The sequence below is a fragment of the Odocoileus virginianus genome, chromosome 33 (assembly GCF_023699985.2).
Source record: "Odocoileus virginianus isolate 20LAN1187 ecotype Illinois chromosome 33, Ovbor_1.2, whole genome shotgun sequence".
In the NCBI taxonomy this organism is placed as follows: domain Eukaryota; kingdom Metazoa; phylum Chordata; class Mammalia; order Artiodactyla; family Cervidae; genus Odocoileus; species Odocoileus virginianus.
In genome coordinates, this window is record NC_069706.1 from 21,906,910 (window position 1) to 21,926,659 (window position 19,750).

Genomic DNA, 19,750 nt, shown 5'->3' on the forward strand with positions numbered 1-19,750 from the left:
CTTTTGGGGTTTGAAACACAACGGATTCATTCTTCTTCCTTTGAAATCTAATTGTCTTAACTGGTTTGTAGGAAGTGAACATTTGTAGCCTTAAGATAGATCTTTTTTCCCCTTAGAGATTAAAAAAATATATATATTTTGGCTGCGCTTGGTCTTTGTTGCTGCGCATGGGCTTTCTCCAGGCGGGGTGAGCGGAGGCCACTCTCTAGCTGCGGTGCACAGGCTCTCCCCGTGGTGACCTCTGTTGTTGTGGAGCTCAGGCTCAGGGTGCCTGGGCTCAGTTGTCCCACTGCATTGTGGGAGCTTCCTTAAGATCGAACTGGTGTCCACTGCATTGCAACGTGGGTTCTTCACCACCGGACCTTCAGAGAATGCCTCCCACCCCCCCACTTCCTGCTGCCTGAGATTTAAAATCTCTCATCTAACTCAGTGAGTCAGTTCATAGACCTAAATCCCTAGAGAGAAATGGAAGATCAGATAATCTTGTGAAGAACTCTAACATGAATATTCTGAGCCTTTATCTTTGTTTCCTCCAAAAAGGTCATGGCCCTTTGCTCAAGGAAAGTAGAGAAAACGTGCAGGGACTCAGGTACCGACCCTGAGCGGTCATCACTCTTGAGGACCGTGGGTGTGTGCTATTGCAGTCGGCTGCTTACAAGGGCTAGGTGGGAGAGACTCTTTGGAATCCACTTCATATTTAGGTGAACTGGCTCGAAATTTATCCTGCAGTTCTTCTCACAGTTTCTAAGAGTATAGTCGGAAAAACATCCTCAACAAGGGGCAAAATCCCTACACTGACTGTGACCTATGGAGTTGGAGCTGCTATGGGAAAGAGGGCTAAGTGGAAGCCACTGGAACTCTTTAAGTCAAATAGTGAACCAAAAGCAGCACTGTGTCTGGGGAAATTGTGTCAACTGGTTCTACCAGGAGAGGCTGTGAGTGTACGAGAACACACCGTGTGTGCCTCCACGGCTAACCTACTCTGGAACTACAGTGAAGCATCCTCTAGGACAATGCAGTGACAGATGTCAGCGGACTGTTGCAGGGGAATAGCTGTGGGCTCACACAAGACCTCTGCTAGCTGCGGGGCAGAACAGTGGACTGGGAAACAGACAGATTCTCCTTCGCTGTGAGAATCAGCTTTTATTACCTCTTGAATAAGTTCTCTTTTCCCTCAATAGAAGACAGTCTTCGAGTTATGGCAAAAACCAATGGGAGTCATTTATTTAGACATTTATTTCACATACAAGTTTTCAAGAAGACATCTAAGTGAACATTCATTCACACAAAACAACGAGTGGACATACATTTTTACTAGGAATGCATTCAGAGGTAAGGGCTTAGCATTGCATTTGGGGTGTCCCCGGCTCCCTCAGAGTTGAGGTTCATCTGTCATGGGGCACCAGAGGTCCCCAAATCGTCTTTCTTCTCTGCAGCTACCTGCCACTGCCTGCTGTTGAACATGAGTGATTTGTCCTTTCTCCTCACTGAGCACGCTCCTGGACTGCTCACAGCAACCTCCTGCTGAATTTTGGGATGGATTCACAGGATGGATTCAGTATGGCCTGAATGCTGCCTGCAGTGGCAAGCCAGGGCGGCAGCCTGGTCTTATAACGTCTCTCTTCCAATGCCCCAGAGCCTCACGGGACCTTGGAGTTGGAGTGGTCTTGGCAATCATGCTCAGTTTCCTCTCAGATAAGGAACTCAGGCCGAGAGAGAGACTGGTTTGTCCAACAACACTCAGAAAGTGGTAGTGACAAGAATGAAACCTGTCTTACAGCTTCTGGTCTAATGCTCATTCTACCTGGCAGGTTGCCCTGAGCTGTTTTAAGTATACTGTGAAGTTTTCCTCTTAAAAGAAAAACAAAATAAAAAATGCTTCCTTCCAGAAGAATAAAGTAGGTTGTATGTGTAATAAAAATGCCAGTAAGAATTAGGGTATTTGTGGGAGTAACACAGTAAGTGTAGGTAGGGATACAGCCAGGCTCCAAAGGGTCTTGGTTAAGAAGTCAGAGAATAAAATGACTACTTATGTACACTTTTAAAAAATAGGATATGGGGTAATTTTTAAAGATATAAGACAGGATTAAGCAAATACAGGTTTAACTAGGTGGCTGAGGTGACTTAAAAGTTCTGTTTTTCTAAGTTTCTTTGTTCCAGCAGCCAGAACAAAGAAAGAAGAGTAGTAAGTTGCTAAAAAAAAAAAAGTCACAGTGTTTGTAAGGTAACTTTTTTTTTGCTTTAGGATCAGCGCTTTCCCTGATACTGAAACTTAGGGAAAAAAACTTCTCCTACGGATTGTCATGAAGGCAATGTTATGTGATATGAGACACAGTAATCAGAGTGTGACTTCACTTTTGACTTTCATGTTCCACCTGAAAAAAGATAAAATACAAACAGCCTTGGTCTAAGATGGTGGGTAAGACTGTCTCCTTCTTCAGAAGCAAAGTTCATTAAGTTAATTTAATACAAGTCCAAATGCCCACTTACAACTGGGAACAGGCAAGGGGACCCAATTCCACCTTGGCATGATCCCAGACATGGCAGACAGAATTGGATTGTTCCACTTGGAGAAGGGGATTCCTGAGCCTTTCTGGCCATTGGGGAAATTTAAGAGACAGAGGTAGAGAATATGATTTTAGGCATTGAGAAAAACTCTTCTGCAAGAGAAGGTGGCTCTTTCATTAATGAACAAATAATGTTCCATAACTGACATGAATGTAATTGGCATTATCTTTTGCTACAATAGTTCGTTCATCATATTGCAAGTTTCTTGAGCACAGACACCAAGCCTCAAGTTTCTTGAGCACAGACACCAAGACTTTTTTTTTAATTTTCATATCCCTCACTGTGCCTAGAACATAGCCTTACACATAACCGTGCTTAATTAATATTTATAGTAAATCATCTACTTTCCTGAATCATGCTTTGATATAATGATCAACCCTGGGTACCTATTACTACGTGGTGATTTCTATTAATGTGCATCTTCTCTAGAGCAGGAATTCCAGAACATCTACACAATACCAGCACACCCCCACTGGCACCACACACACCTCTCTGTGCTGGGCACAATAATGACATGAAACTGCACTTAACTATTAGGAATTCATAGTTTGGACAACACAGTGGAAATCAACCTAGTGAGATGTGAACAATTGTAATGCTCCTAATGAATGTCAGAAAGAAACATTTATCAGCGTTTACCTGAGTCACCTGCCTTCCAACAGGCCACAGCCTATTCTGACACCATAGGTTGCGTTTCCTTCTACACTGCCTATATCCTCCTTGGTACCTTCTTGGGTAAGTTTCAAAAAATTCAAACATACTCAGATGTCTTCTAATAAGAGAGCATCTGAAAAGGAAAGGAGAAAAGTGAAAAATTGATCTACACACAGCCCTGACTCTGGTTATCTTTCCACTAAACTTGTGACTTCTCCTTCCCCAAAGCAAAGTCCCCTGAGGTTACCGTCACCTTAAGGGTATAAATGCCACTGGTCGCATCCTGAAGTAACAGCTTTGGATGACCAAATCTCAGGTGTTTATCTGCAACATCCATAAGTGAACTATCTCCCCATCTGTACCCTTCCTTCAGTAGTTATTGAGTCAGTGCTGGGGGTTGTCAAAGAGATTTTTCAGACCAACAGGTAAGTGTGGAAAACAGAAAGTGTTCTGGGCTGAAGTGTCAGATAGTTTCCACCTTCACTCAGTGAGCTATAGAGTTGTATAAATTACTCAGGGCTCTACAGAGAGGTTTATGACCATATGAACAAGGGCTAGCCTCAAAAAAAGAACAACGGTATACTTAACAAACTGCCCTGGAGAGCTGGTCTGGACCAAGGTGACTACATGATCTAAAGCAGGGCTAAGGAGTCCATCTGATCTTTGAAATATTGAATGTTTCAGGTCTCTAACTCACTTCTTCCCTGGATCCTCAGAGTTTTAGAAAACTATCTAAAATTATATAATATTATATATAAGTGTGGGGTTGGGAGGCAAAAATTTGCCACGTATCAGTCATATTCTAGATAAAAACCAGAGCAGTTACACATTCAGAACTGGAATGTGTCTGAATTCCACTTTAAAGAGACACACCAGGAGCATGCATGCTACTCAGTCTGAGGAAGGCATGGTAATTCCGAAGAGTCAGACAAGGGCACCCAGAACAATGAAGAGGTAAGTGTAGGACTTACAAGAAACAGTGAAGGGAACTGGATCACTCCTAGGCTGGAGAAGCAACAGCCAAGGGATGTCAGTCTTCAGGTACAGAGAAGGTTAGTCTACAAAGGATAATGGGTGATCAGCTGTGTCCTGTCTCTATGGAGGGCAGGGCATTGTTTCAGTGACAATACAGAGACACTACCCGAGCTCTTTAGATCAACTTCTTGACACAAAAAAGGTACACTGCAACAGACTCCTAAAGGGAACTAAAACATCTTCAATCTTCTTTTGCAAATACCTTCAAAACCAAGACAGATCCGATGTGGTTCTTATCAGGCTCCTGAAATTTCTACCCAAACAGGAAGCTGTGATCGAGTTGCATCCGAGATCACACATGGCGGATAATGAAAGCGACTTTGGACATTTTCATCTCCTTGGCAACAACTCTCCCCTGCACTGAAGGATTCTGGATGTTGTTGGGTTTAGGGATCCCACGGCAGTGGCTTCGACATACTGAAGAGAATTTCACTGTGTACTCAGACCCTGTATCTTCTTCACTTTATTAAAGGGGAAAGGTTGAGACACACAGGAGAGGAACAGGCTAATCAAGTAAGAGGCAGAGGTGAGAACAGGATCCAAGCCTTTAGCTTATTTATATTCTCAAGCTTATCTTGGGAATGACACTGTATAGCTAAGAAAAGATTGCTTCTGAGAGTGAGATCAGGGTGAAATGGCTAAGGGGACGTTTAGGAAGAGAGGAGCTCATCATCATAAAGTCTGCCTGAAGTCATCAGTCTTGCCCTTGAGGGGGTTCTCCGGGGAGCAGAATGCTGGCGGGGGTGGCAGCAGCTTTCCTCTCGCGTGGACCTCCCGATGTTTGGTGAGCATAGAGCTCTTGCTGAAACGTCTGCCACACTGGATGCACCCGTAGGGCTTTTCCCCGGTGTGTACTCGCCGGTGCTCGCGAAATCTCGTACAGTTATTGAAACTTTTCTCACAGTCCACACACTTGTAGGGATTCTCACCAGTGTGGACTCTCCGGTGGGCGCTGAAGTGTGAACTGTTGGTGAAGCTCCTCCCGCACTCTCCACACTGGTAGGGCTTCTCACCAGTGTGGGTTCTCTGGTGTATAACGAGACTCGAGCTCTGGCTGAAGCATTTCCCACACTCTCCACATCTGTAGGGTTTCTCTCCTGTGTGAACTCTCTGGTGGGCACCAAAGTTGGAGGAGTCGTTAAAGCTTTTCCCGCAGTTGAGACACTTGAAAGGTTTTTCTCCCATGTGGATTCTTTGGTGTCGGACTAGACTCCTGCTTCTGCCGAAGCACTTCCCACAGACACTACACTTAGAAGGGTTTTCCTTCTGGTGGGTCATGCGGCACATGAGACGCGCACTCCTTCCAAAGCTTTCTCCGTATCTGAGGAGCCGGAAGGGCCTCTTCCCCATGAGAGGCCTCTGATGCACTACGGCTTTCCCCAAATCTCGAGGCTGAGGCATCAGTTTTCCGTGTCGGATTCCGTGAAGGTTTTCCCACTGTCTTCCTGAGATGCAATCCCTTTTACGATATTTACCTGGGTCAACATTCTGGGAAATGACCCTTTTAGACTTTTCTATGAATGCCCTATGCTGCTCCATGTCCTTACAGATCACCTGTGTTGCGTCCTCCTTGATACTACTTTCAATTTCAAAGTCTGAAAAAGAGAAGACAATAGACAATTCAGACTAGTTTGGGTTAATGTAAATAGTGCGGCTGACAGGCCCTGTGCCTGCAGGCCTCGGTGTGCTGCACTGACCTCAGGTGCGGGGACTCTTCTCTGATTCACTGGGCCTTACCTTCTCTCAGTCACATGGACAGTCATCAGTGAGTCCACTGACTTATGTAAGAAGCCCCAGTCATGTCCTCTTTGGAAGTGTTCTGATTGGGTCCATCTGGGCCTTGGAAGAAGTTACAGCCTAGCAGCTAGCTTACACAGAGCCTGGTGATTTGGTGACAGGTCTGGAGCTCATCTTAAAAACAATGTTCACCAGAGATGGTACAGAAAGACTTTGTTTCCAAAGTTATCAACTCAGCAGTTCCAGTTCTAGAGTCAACAATTCCATCTTGCCTACTACAAATTCTCATACCTTTTTCAAATGTTTGTTTTGAATAAGTATAGAGTATAGGAAGGAAAATGATGACAGGTAAGGTTAAAAAGATAAGCTCAGATTAAGGACGGCTGTGGGAGCTTCACACAAGTCTAATGAGGAAAACTGGTTTGGGGACTTTTACAATAGTTTAGGCAAGAGACAGAGAAATGCTAAGCTAGTGGTTATGGCAACTAAAGAGGGGGCAGATGCAAATTCCCCAACAGTTGAGAAAATACGTCATCTGCCTGGATGTAAATGAGAGAGAAGGCATCAGAAAACATCCCTACCATCCGGGCCAGATGTGCCACAGGACACCAGGAGGAGCCACGGTGTGGGAAGGAAGGTGCTGATGTTCCTTTTGAAACTTTTAAGGCTGGGCTGCTGGTGAGATGCCTGTGAAGGCATCCAGTGGTTGGTGGGACACCCACAGGTGGAGCTCAGAATCAGAATAAAGTCTTTCTGTCTCTGCCTTTTTCTTATGCATATCACAATAACAGACATTTCTGCTCTGAGCTTACCAACATGTCTCCTTGACCTGAGTTTTTCTCACATATGATTCCAAGTTCTTCTTCCCAACAGTATTTCTAGGAGATATAAAACATTATCTGCCCCCTACACACAAAAACGAAGGCTGAGATCCCAAGGACCAAATCAGGAAAATTTAAGCTCCTCCCTTGAACAGAAGTACCATGAGGACGGGGACTCTGTTTTATTCACTGCTACTTTACCCTTTTCCTCAAATGGCACAGGACACACAAATCTTAATATTTGTTAATGAACAGACATGCACACGTGATGTGCCAGCTCTCTTGTCAGTAATCCCACTGACTCCTCCTTTACCCCAGAGCCCCAGTGATCCTTACCACTCGGGCTTTGCAGTAAACCTGGAGGTCCCTGGAATTCCGGTTCTTGCAGGATTTCCTCCTCACTCATTCTCTCACTGCCAGAGTCTTCAACAAGTGCCTCCTGGGAGTCCTCCTCAGGTTCCCAGACTGTAGGTTCCTGGGGTTCAATTTCCATGTTGTCTCTTTCTTGAACTGAGGGTGATGGGGCTTCTTCTGGGGAGCTGGTGGGAGCGGCAGATGCCCGAGAGTTAATCAGGGCATCCATCTCCTTATAGAATGCGCAGGACTCTAGCACGTGACCATTTTTCACTTTGCGGTAACTCTTCTGAAGGCTTTTGAACTTGGTCCGGCACTGTTCCGGGGTTCGAAGGAAGCCACACTCTCGCAGTTGCTCAGCCACAGCCCCATACAGCTTGCTCTTCCGATGACAGGCTTGCAGTGCTTCATAAAACCGAGTCTCATGGAGGATGTCAAGGAAAGTCTTGGTTTCCTCGTAGCCCCAGTGCACACCTGCCATTCAAGGATAAATTTCAAAGATACAAGTGTCTGCAGCCATTTAAGGGTAAAGTTCAAAGATATAAGTTGTCCGTAGCCCTCATACATTACAAAATATAAGAAGTACAGGAAACAAATCCCATTTCCTGGAACTATGATATGTCTGGGAATAAGCTTTGCCAGAAAGGAGAGGGTCTGTATAAAAAAATCTATAATATTATATTGAAAGACATAAAAATTAGAAAGAATGGAGAGACACTATACTTCTCGGTAGGAAGACTCAAACTGTACAGATAAGAATTCTCAAATCTATTCAGTCAAAAACCCAGAAGGATTTTAAAATTGATATACTTATCTCAAAGTTTATCTGGTAGAATAAAAATGCAGCCCCTAAATCTGCCATTGCTATGGTTAAAGGATTCAGCTGTCTGCCTTTAAAAAATTTTTAGGAATAATGGACTAAGACGCCCAACAGGATGAGAGTTGCTATCACCTCTTTAGCCCATCTTTTTTGAAGAGCAGAACTATATCCAGAGTAGTTTTTGATGTTACTGAGTCCTCTATTTCAAGAGATGAAATGATCTATAAGACAAGCAGATGTCCTGCTTTTATAGCAGAATTAAAGTTTTAAGAGTATGTTTGAATATAGTTAAACATGCTTTCGGGGTGTTTTGTAATCTGTAGTAGGAAAGTCTTTTCTATCCTCTGCCTTACTGGTTTCCTTCAGTCTCACTGGATTCCCAAATTTGAAACTGTCTGACCCTCATGTTTATGGATCTCCAGAATGGTGAATACCTGTATATAAGTAATACATTTTCCCATCTTTTTCCTGAGATTTGTTTCTTTTGAACAGGTGCAATCACGATTATACAGTCTCAGCTCTCCTAGTCTGGTTTATTTTTCCATTTTATCTAAGAAACTATCATCTTTTTCATAAGGTGGTACTAATAACTGTGACACCAGGCAATGTTCTGTTGCATTGTAGCATCTGCAGAATGCCTTCATCCATATTATTTAACACTAACAACTATGCTCGTAACCTAAGCCATATTTTAAAGACAGAAAATTGAGTTCTAAGTAGTTATATGATAAGTCAACTGTCACGCAATGACTGTCAACTGGTGGTTTAGTTCTGCATTTCCCAGTCCCCAAATTTCAACATCTTTCTTTTGCATAGTATCTTTTTATATCATTTTAATTTTAATGTTTCTGTTTTCTTATATTAAAGATGTATCTCTTGTAAATATAGCTTTTAAAAAATATTAAAGATGTATCTCTTGTAAATATAGTTTTTAAAAAATATATCTGAAAACCTGTCCTTTAAATTTATAATTAATGACATGTGGATACACATCTACCATCCTGTTTTTTTTCTTTCCATTTGTTGCATCTACTTTGTGTTCCTTTTTGTCTCCTTTCTTCTTTGAGAATTTCCTTTTTTTCCCAATTCTTTTTTTGTTGGCTACACATTCTTTTACTGGTTATCCTTGATAATGGGTCCCTGACTTTTACAATCTAACACAACTGATTGCATTATAACAGTTCTCAGATAATGTTAGACCCTGAGGACCCCTGGACTCCATCTGTTTTCCTTCCACAGACTCCAGATACTCAAAACCCAAGCTGTGCTCTAACCTGAAAAAGAATCCTTCATGGCTGTTACTCAGACTGCACTAGGGGCAGCAACGAACACCTGGGAGCACTTTCAGTTATGTGGCCAATCACAGTGATGAGTGGCAAGGTGTGTGTGTCAGGATTCCCTGCGTTTGGTCACTTCTGGGGGTCTACTCCTTTTTCCACAAGACAACATCATCCATTCTCATACCAGGATAAAAGTGCCATTCTTACCACTCAGGTTTTGAAATATGACAGGGCCACCATGAAGCTCAGGCTTCCGGATAAACTCAGTGCCCATATCATCACCGTCAGACTCCTCTGCATCTTCCTCCTCCCCCAGATCGATCTGCTCTTTAGCACTGATGCCAATTCTCTTCAGTCTGGGGAGAGACAGAACCTCCCTTGGCTTATCCGTGGATGAAGCATGAGCTCCAGGATTCAACAAAGCGTCCATGTCCTCAAAGAAGGCACAGGGTTCTAGCACATGGCCATTTCTCACTTTTCGGTAACTCTTCTGCAGACTTTTGAACTTGGTCCGACACTGTTCTGGTGTTCGGAGGAAGCCACATTCTCGCAACCATTCAGCCACAGCACCATATACCTGGCTGTTTCGGGGACAAGCCTGAAGTGTTTCATAAAAGCGAGACTCTTTGAGGATCGCAAGAAAAGTCTTAGTTTCCTCATAACTCCAATGCACGCCTGCTATTTTTTCATCTTCCAAACCCCACTGCTGCTGCTCTCTCCATGTTTTCCCTGCATTCCTTGCAGGGATCTGAATAGCATGAACTGACTTTTCCTTGATGTAGTTGCTTCGCAGGACAGTCCTCTTATTAGAGGACTGCAGACCTATGGTCCATGGCTCCTTTCTTGGCTCCAACCGGGCTATCTTGTTAGCTGTAGGCACTGTGCTTCCTATAGTGAGACAAACACATTTCAGGCTAGAGAGATCATGACTGCATGCCCCAAGCTCCTGCTTAGCATGCTCTCCTGGACCACTTGTTCACAGCTATCCTTTAAGGATCTTGTCCAGTTCATCTTTTCTCTAAAGGCCTTCCTCAACCATGACAGTGCACACTAGATTCTTGTATGAGTTATTTGGCACAGTTATTCGGCACTTACACTACCATTTCACATCTCACGTATGTACCACTTCCTTCCCCAGCTAGTTCTTAAAGGAAAACCTTTAGGGGTAAGAAACACTTACTACCTTTGACTCCCTCTCAAGTATCTAATATTGTTAGGTTTACAGCACGCTCCTATGAACTGGTGTTTGTTACTTATAAAGTGTGCTTACACCTGCTCCCCATATCTCCTCACTCCCCCACTCAACACACACAACATACACACACACACTGGGGCTGTGGGAGATGAGAAGTCATGAATTTTTGGAGACACTCTAGCAAAATTAATGGGAAAGAGATGCAATAATAGGAAAGCAACTTGAATTTTTTACCTTACAGTACTGTGGAGATTAAAAAGTCTTAAATTTGAATCCTAGCTCCACCACTTTACTTTTTGACCAGGGGAAGTTTCTTAATCTCTCTGAACCTCAGTTTCCTAGAGAATAATATCATCCATCCAAAGGTACGTGTGTGCACGCTCAGTCGCATCTGACTCTTTGTGACCCTGTGGACTGTAGCCCACTAGGCTCCTCTGTCCATGGGATTTCCCGGGCAAGAATGCTGTAATGGGCTGCCATTTCCTCCTCCAGAGCATCTTCCTGACCCAGGATTGAACCCATGTCTCCCGTGGTGTTGGCAGGCAGATTCTTTACCACTGAGCCACCTGGGAATCCCAACAAGGTGCTAGGAATATTAAGTAAGTGATCATCTGTAACGTGTCTAATGCCTAATAGGTATGTAATAACATTCAGTTTTCTTCTATAGAAAACACACACAAGAGCTTCATGGAATTCTCCTAGAGAGTGAAGTGAAAGCCCCTCAGTCGTGTCCAGCTCTTTGCAACCCCATGTACTACACAGTCCATGGAATTCTCCAGGCCAGAATACGGAGTGGGTAGCCTTTCCCTTCTCCAGGGGATCTTCCCAAACTAGGGATTGAACTCAGGTCTCCCACATTGCAGGTGGATTCTTTACCAGCTGAACCACAAGGGAAGCCCAAGAATACTGGAGTGGGTAGCCTACCCCTTCTCCAGGGGATCTTCCCGACCAAGGAATGAACCGGGGTCTCCTGCATTACAGGCAGATTCTTTGCCAACTGAGCTATCAAGAAATCCCTCCTAGAGAAGCAGCATTAAATCAAACGCTAGCTGAAAGAACCCTGGGGCTGAGGATCTGCTCCTCATTTTCACATGAGAGAAGGGCATGGACAATGGAAGTTCGAACATCTACAAGGACCAGGCAGGCTGGAGTGAGAGCCCTGGCCGTTCAGCACAAGTTCCTCCACTTTGCTCTGGTCAGCTGCTGCAATGTGAGAATGTGCCTGACGGCTGGCTTTTTAAGAGATGCTGGAAATCCAGATTCATGAACAAATTTTAAGTTAAAACTCTGTGCAAGGCCCAAATAAATTTGCAGGCTAGATTCACGAGCCTTTAGCTTACAATCTAAGATAAAAGACTGTGCCAAGTGTCTTTGAGCCTTTCCATATATAATTATCATACACGGAATCACTGGGCTGCAGCTGAAGGTCGAAAGGATGGCCTCTAACTCACTCACAGCAGCTTTCACTAAGGCCTCTAATCCATCATTTTACTAGGTCTGGATGCTATGCGATCCAAGGCAACACTAGGAAACACCTATTGTGTGGGCAACTTGGTGTGTGGCTATCTTTCACTTGTCTCTGTAACTAACAACAAGGACTACTGAGATAACCACACAAGTCTTTGAAGGATCAATGGTCAGCAATGAAGCATGGATGCCCTAAGTGAAAGTTAAAATCAAGGGTCCTGTTGTTTCGGGAAGAGTGCTTTGTTACTGGTGTGTCATTGGTATCATTTTAAATTGGCAGTTTTTTCCAAGTGCTTTAATTGCTTTCTGATCATAAACAACTGTTGGTTTATCTTCATTTATTCAGTTTGACATGGCCCATTTTGTAATCTCTATACTTTAGTGTCTACATGTACTGTCAAACAGAAATTTCTGTGACAAAGTTCTATAACTGTGCTGTCTAGTACAGTTACTGAATAACTTAAATATGGCTACTGCCATTGAGAAACTGAATTTTAAACTTCATTTAATTTTAATTAATTTTATAAATTTAAATTGAAATAGCCATGGATAGCTAGTGGCTACTCAAACAACATAGGTCTGTAGTATCTATAGTGTGTATTGTACACATTTTAGGCCTTTAGTTCCATTCATAAGTAATCTTTGACTTTCAGCTTACATATGAATGAAACATATTTATCCCTGCCGTTAAAGCAGATGATACAGTTCTTCAAAAGTTTGCTTGTAAAATTACACTTAACAAGTGGTTATGTGTGCTTGTAAAAATGTGTGCTATTTAAATAATTCACAAGATTACTGTATTTAAATCACTTTTTTCCCTCCATTTGTAATATTTCCATCCATTCAATGAATATTTGCTGGGCACCACCCATAAACAGGCTCTGTGCACAATGTTGGGGTTACTGCATGTTAAACAAAAACAAATCCTAAAAATACCTTGTGATTTTTATAGAGTTTTTAGTCTAGTGGATGTGGGTGAGTTTTATATTTAAATAACATGACAATCGTCTATAAATCTCTCTAATGTTTTAACCACTAAATTATAAGAATATGTGTAAATCTATAATATAAATTGGAAGAAAGGAATGAGTGAGGTAAGAGAACATGGTATGCTAGAGCAGAGAAATGACAGAAAACCCATGACCCTTAAAATGATAACATTTTTATACTACTTTACTATCAGTAGAAGTGAATACACTAGAAATCCTAAAATCTTTTATTTGAAAAGGGATAGAATCCTTACCCAGGGAGACCATGTTCCCAACACTCTCCTTTCTAATATCCCGGTAGAGGTCTTTGTGAGCAGGAATCTGATGCACACTCCTTTTGCAGGAAAACCCTCTTGCCATGTGGACATCTTTCACTGGTCCCTGTAACACACTAAGAGTAATGACTACCAAGATAACCACATAGGTTCTGAAGGATGAATGATCACGGATGAAGGACAGGAAAGCCCTAGATAAAAGCTGAAATCAAAGAGCCAAGTATACATTATGTGCCAAATGAGGTGAAAGTTCTATAAAGAATCATAAGAGAGAGGATCCAGCAAGGAGTCCGATTACTCAGAAGGCTACGTGCAGTCTTTTCTGGAAAAGGAGCAATGGGGGAAAAGTCTCTTGGAGTGAGTATAGAGGTTTGAAGAAATCATTGTGACTGAACATCCTAGGAAGTTAGGCCAGACAGAACTGTTACAATTTACCTGGGACCGGACAGGAACTCGTGTGGCTGTTACCTCCTGATCTATGGTGTTCCATTCATTAGCAGGAGAAGGAATCCAGGGAGAAGGCCGAGCTGTAAGAAGAAAAGAAACTATTAGTGCTATGGGCTCTGGACCTTTTACTCATTCTGCTTCTCCTTTTATGGATGAGCATGTATAAAAAAACCAACAAAAAGCGGTCATTTTCTCAATGAGTTCAGAACAATGCTCCAAACCATGAGCAGGGCTCACAAATGCAGATGCGTTTAGGAAGTAAGCAGATAAAGTACATCATGAAAGGGGGGAGGTGAGGACTGTGGGGAACTGGAGAGCACAGGTCCAGTGTTCGGTTCTGGGTGATGCCTCCCTTTTAGACTATGGCCCTGCCATAGCCAGAGCTTCTAATATTTTTCAAGAGAAGCCATAAAGCTGGATTTTTATGTACAATCGCAAGTCTTAAACCTTGAGAACTACAGACAAACAAAACCTTCATCCCCAAACTCTTTGAGAAACAAGTTTGACTTGGCACATGAGTTACCAGTTTGCAATTTCTAGCATAAATTCATCCCCTCTGAGTAAATATTATCCTTATAAAGTTAACAAATATAGACACACAGTACTGAATACTACAGGCAAACGTACTCCCAGAAAGGTGGAAGGAAAATAAATAAACTTATATAGTATAAGACAATCTGCAGTCTAACTTCTGCTCTAGCACTATCTAGGAAAACTTCAAAAATAAATGTTATTGTGACCAAGAACTCAGAAGCTTGCTTTACTACTTTCTACAAAACCAAATGGAACCACTTCCTTGGAAACATATTATTCCCTTTGGCACACCTGGCTGAAATCCTACGTCATTGTTTAGAAGGCATTCACCTTTCTGAGATGCTTATCCCTCAAATTTCCTTTCCTCCATACCCCCAGTAAGAACCTCCACAGAACAAACTTTCCCACTTTAGGAACTCCTTATCACCCTGGAATAGCAAAACCCAGAAATACCATACATTTAGCAGGTAAAGTAACTGGTAGCATCTAATCCATGTGAACACAGGAACTTTGATGTTGATGAACAAACACTGAAGAATCCAGAAACCATTAATATTTGCAAAGCATTCTATCATAATATGTATTTCAGGACAGATAAGGAGGTGGTGTCCGTAATGGTGAATCTTGCCTCTTGATGAGGGATTGTGTAAATCAGATAGATTTTAAAGTTTAAAAATAACAATGCCATTGTGGGAGAAAGGAAACTAACATTCATTGAGCACTATTATGCACTGACTTTTTAATGAGGCTTCTTTTAATCTATGCTAAAATCTTACTATCTTCCTTTTAGAGATGACAGAACAGAAAGTTCAAGAAATTTAGCAACTTGACCAAGGTCACACAGATAAAGAATGGCTGAGTTAGGGTTTGGACCCAGATTGTCTGCCTCTAAAGCCTAATCTCTTAATCTCTATGCATTAGTACAGAGGTTAATTAATATTACTTGCTCAGATCACAAAGAGAGAAGGGCAGAGAAAGGATATAAAACCATGATTTTTTACACTGTGCTCTAGGTCCAGTGATCTTTCCACTCCTCTCTTTAAGCCTGACACTACGCTGCAGGGGATGGGGAGGACAGCTCTTCATTTCCTTGTATCTGACTTGATTCATTTATGTCCAGGGCAGACATGAACATCAGTGGTCCCTTCTCTGCAAAGTCTTATCCCTCTCATATGTCACTTCTGTGATACCTTACTGTCAGTCACTTTTGAAAATAAATCTCATTTCTTCTTCCAATCTTTTAAGGTGTTTATAGCCAGCCAAGAAATCATATATATGCAGGACTAAAACCCACAAGCTGATTGCAGAATGCAGACTCTTAAATAACATTAGGAGACCTTAAGGCCAGTCTGGACAATTTAAACTTTCTCAGATTTCATCTTAAGATCCCTTTTACTTGGACTTCCCTGGTGACTCAGTTGGTAAAGAATCTGCCTAAAATGTGGGAGACCTGGGTTTGATCCCTGGGTTGGGAAGATCCCCTGGAGGAGGGCATGGCAACCCACTACAGTATTCTTGCCTAGAGAATCCCCATGGACAGAGGAGCCTGGTGGCCTACAGTCCATGGGGTCACAAAGAGTTGTCACCCATATTCCCAATTCTTGAAGCTAATGAAGTCTTTCTCCCCAAATATTCAATTTATTTTCAAGTATGTATCGAGAGGGCCCTACAGTGAACAAGTGAGAATATTAGGGCTACAAAACAAATCTGCCATGGTCACTGCACAGGGCATGCAGTACGTTCTTCTTACCATTTTTGGGTAAGGGTCGAAGCTCTCTCTTTTGGTTTGGCTGCTCTTGGCATCCTGAGTGGAGGCTTTCAGCTTCCTCCTGAGACATCACTCTGGGTTGGGCCTCCACGGGCTCTGGCTGAATGTCTGCCACCTCCCAGGCTGCTCCAAGGGGGGTTTGCTTCTCCAAGTGCACAGGACTGCTAACCTGGGAAATAGTCAATGCCATAATGGAAAGAGGGAGGAAAAGAGGGCCAGATCAGGGCCAAATTCCCCCCTGAAAGATATCAACGAAGGATAGAAGATATGAGAAGGAATGAAAATTTCATTCTATTCCCAATGGGACCTCTGAGGACACCGGTCCATAGTGCTATCCAAAAGTCTAGGCAGAAGGGAACAGGAGAGGGGGGAATATACAGAGAGGGAAAATCTGTTAAGAGTAAAATACAGAGCCTCCCTGCTATCAGAATACTGAGTCCTCACATCTGTTAGGTTCACAGAGAAGTGAAAGTTCTCAGAACACTAATTCACTAGTGAAATGAAAACTTAGAAAATTAATCTTGACATTGAGTGTCTATTTCTGACCAGCATAGCAACTTGCTAATAGACAGGTCTTTACATAAATGCAAATCCCTTGCCAGGTGAAAGTGCAAACCTTGCAGGATTTCATGAGGTTAGGGAAAGGGCTGGTGAAAAACAATTAAGACGAGAATGCAAAGTCATTGACAATAAGGATCAGTGATTAAAATGGAGGAGGGTGACAAGGATGATGACATTGAGGGCACTTCAGAAGACTGGACTGGGATATTAAAGGATTACAGGAGGCCCTGGGGTAACTGATGAATTTCCTTTCTTTTTTTTTTTTTTAAGAGGGATCAAAACAGCCCTCTTTAGGAGCAAGCTGCAGAAGTCAAATCCTGTGAAGCATAATGTACTGTTCTCTCAAAATCTGGGGGAAACATTATGCAAAGATTTAAAACAAATACTCAGATGCATAATGTTTAGTGTCATTTGCAAGATAATAGTTCAACCAAAGCTTTTTTCCTATTTAATATGAAATTATGATCCCTTTGAGGTAGATCCCCTTAATGGTCTTTCATTGCTATTTATCCTTCTGCAATTTGCATTTTCTGCAATGCATCTCTTGTCCACTTTCCTTTCCACCCTCTCCTTGCTAAACATATAAATTTGGAAAAGCCTCTCTCACCTGCTGTCTTAGTCCTCCAGTCTCTTTCTCCAAATGGATAACCAGGGCCACCGCCTCCTCTCCACTTTCCGGACACTGCTTCTGTGCCCACAGCTGAATCTTCTCCGGTAAAATGGTGAGAAACTGCTCAATCACCAGCAGCTCCAGGATCTGTTCCTTGGAACGCATTTCTGGCTTCAGCCACCGGCAGCAAAGTTCCCAGAGTTTACTGAAAGCTTCATGGGGTCCAGTCACATCCTCATAACAGAATTGCCTGAAGCATCTGCGAAAGGTCTCTGACTCAGAGCTTTCCGATCCTTCGAGAATGGGCTCCGATACCCACTCGGGCTCCTTTTCCACCTTCATTATGAGGCATCCTTCAACCTCCAGGGGCGCGTCGGTCTGAGGGTCCAGGGATGTAGCCATGCTCTAACCTGGAGGTCAACCTCACATTTGATTCGAAGGAGACTCAAAGAAGTCAAACCTCCGAGAGCCGCCTGCTAATGGTTTTGGAAGTATGGGAAGGAAGGGAGGTGAAAACGGCAGTGTCAGCAGGAACAGGGTACCCTAGGCTGATTACTCAAATCCATCCTAGGCCCTTGAAAAGGTGAACTTGTACTCTAAGGTCCAAAACCTCGGCCTCTTCTTGCCACAATATATGTCCCCGCGATGTGGTTTTTCAGGATTCATCTTTTAGTGCAATGTCTGAAACAGCGAGGCTAGAGGACCAGAAAAACAAGGGGACCGAGGACAGGAGGGCAGGGGCGGACAGCGGGGCCGGGAGGGGGTGTGTCAGGGGCCGGGGGAGGCGAGACCGAGGAGCCCCCGAGTGGGTGGGGCCGGGTGTGCAAGCCCCTCCCGGCTCCGGGTTCGAGGCTCGGGGCACGGCGGCGCGCCCAGGCCGCTGCGGGCGGCTGGTAGGGGCCCGCGTTATCCGAGGCCAGCCCTTGGCTTTTCTGGCTCAAGGTGTCCTGGGCCGTCCTCAGGAAACTACCGCACGCTGAGGAAAGCCGCGAAGCGGCCCTGCCCCTTAAGGGAGAGGAGCTGCGGGGACCAAACGACGCTTCGCAGGGTAGCGGTTACGGGTTCCTCGCTGGCGGCTCGTCCGCTCTGTTCCCGGACTGCGCGGGGGGCGCTGGGAGCCGCGGCCACGCATGCGCCGCTCGCGCCCGGGCGCCGCGGGGTTCAAAGGAGGCTTCCTCGCCAGCGAGGGGCTGGGGGAAGGGGCTGCGCGGTGGACTCTCGCGAGAGCGCGCAGCGCAGTGACTCGCTGCTGAGACTCTAGGAATGAGAAGGGGCGCGGCGGCGCTTACGGGCGGTGTCCGCGGGGCGGAGGGACACGGCACAGGCACTTTGCTGGAGATGGTCGAACGGCACGAGAAAGGGGAGTGGGCGTCCTCTCTCAGCCGGGGAACCTGGGAGGCGGGGAGACTGTGAGGTGGGAGCGCTACTGAGGAGGCGGTACAAAGTTCTTTCTGTCGCGCGGCGTGAGAACTCGTTTGCCTGGCGGAGGGTTCCGTGACGCGCTGAACCGCGTCGCGTGCTGGCGGGACTCCTGCGTGAGGCGATCGGACGGCGGGACTGCAGCCCTCGCGGAGGGACATGGTACCGCACTGGACGATCCCCGCGGGAGCAGCTGTGAATACCGCATCTGTAAATGTTCCCATCAGTTGCCGGAAGGGCAGCGGGGGAGTCTGCTCTTCGCCTGGGAGATTGTTACTGTCTCGGACTCCCGGGAAGTCGGCGGGGGGTGAGGAGTGCAAAAATTTTCGGAGGGGATGTCGTCTCTGGCTCAGAGTCCCTCCACCGGGCTCCAGCTTTCTCCTGGTGGTGCCGGGAGTTGTCCAGTCACCCAACTTATGTGAAACCCCCGAACAGTGCCCAGCCATCCATCACTCTCTCCATCCCTTTACTGATTAGGTGCCAGGCAGTTTTAGGCATTTGGCATACTTCAGCGTGCAAAGCAAAAAATAAATAAATAAATCCCTGTTTTGGGGGCGGGGACTTGGGTAGATAGCCTTTTAGAAAATAGAACTTAGTGGCTTTTCTTTCTCAGAGGACGTCTTAGTTAAAGCTTGACATGCAAATTCTAACAGCCAAGAGACATTAGGTGAGACTCTACTGGGCATCAGGTATATACCAGAAGTTGTCTTTACACAGCTGTCTACAAAGCTTACTTTCCTTTACTTCATTTCCTTTGTCTCTTTAAAATAATTTTTATTGAGCCCCTTGTTTGTTTGTTTTTTTTTCTTTTCCCAGGCATGGTGATAGGTGGTAAGAAAAAACAGCATCGCCTGCTGCTGTTGAGAGAGGCAGGCGTTACACAATGGATAGTTGTAACTGCGGCAGGTACTGCCAATGAGAGGAACATAGTGCTGAGAGTCTGTGTGTATGAGAGGGAAATGGCCTAGTCAGGAGGTCTGGGAAAGTTTCTTAAAGAGGTGAAGCTAAAGATGAGAAACAAAGGAGGAGTAAGAGCTGACTAGGCAAAGTTTAGTCCTCATGGAAATCCTATAAGGCAGGTAAGATTATCTCTGTTTTAGAGTTAAGGACGTTAACTCCTCAGTGAGGTGATATAACTGCCCAAGGTTACTTCAGACTTAAGTGGCCACCCACAATTCTGAGTCAGCTAGGAAATAAGGTCTTTTATAAGCTCTTT

The 19,750-nt window shown here is 44.3% G+C and overlaps 1 protein-coding gene across 2 annotated transcripts; it reads right to left on the reverse strand.

The window, feature by feature from the left end:
• Window positions 1-1,196: 1,196 nt before the first annotated feature.
• ZKSCAN2 (zinc finger with KRAB and SCAN domains 2) lies at window positions 1,197-17,907 on the reverse strand. Of its 2 annotated transcripts, XM_020874047.2 has the most exons (7): window positions 17,113-17,907; window positions 15,927-16,113; window positions 13,631-13,722; window positions 13,175-13,301; window positions 9,477-10,157; window positions 7,152-7,643; window positions 1,197-5,852 (listed from the first exon to the last, which is right to left on the reverse strand). In XM_020874047.2, the coding sequence occupies exons 1-7, from the start codon at window positions 17,515-17,517 to the stop codon at window positions 4,930-4,932; spliced, it is 2,907 nt and encodes a 968-aa protein (XP_020729706.2). In that variant the 5' UTR covers window positions 17,518-17,907; the 3' UTR covers window positions 1,197-4,929. The 2 variants fall into 2 exon arrangements, with proteins under 2 accessions (XP_020729706.2, XP_020729707.2); XM_020874048.2 differs by lacking the exon at window positions 9,477-10,157.
• Window positions 17,908-19,750: the final 1,843 nt, after the last annotated feature.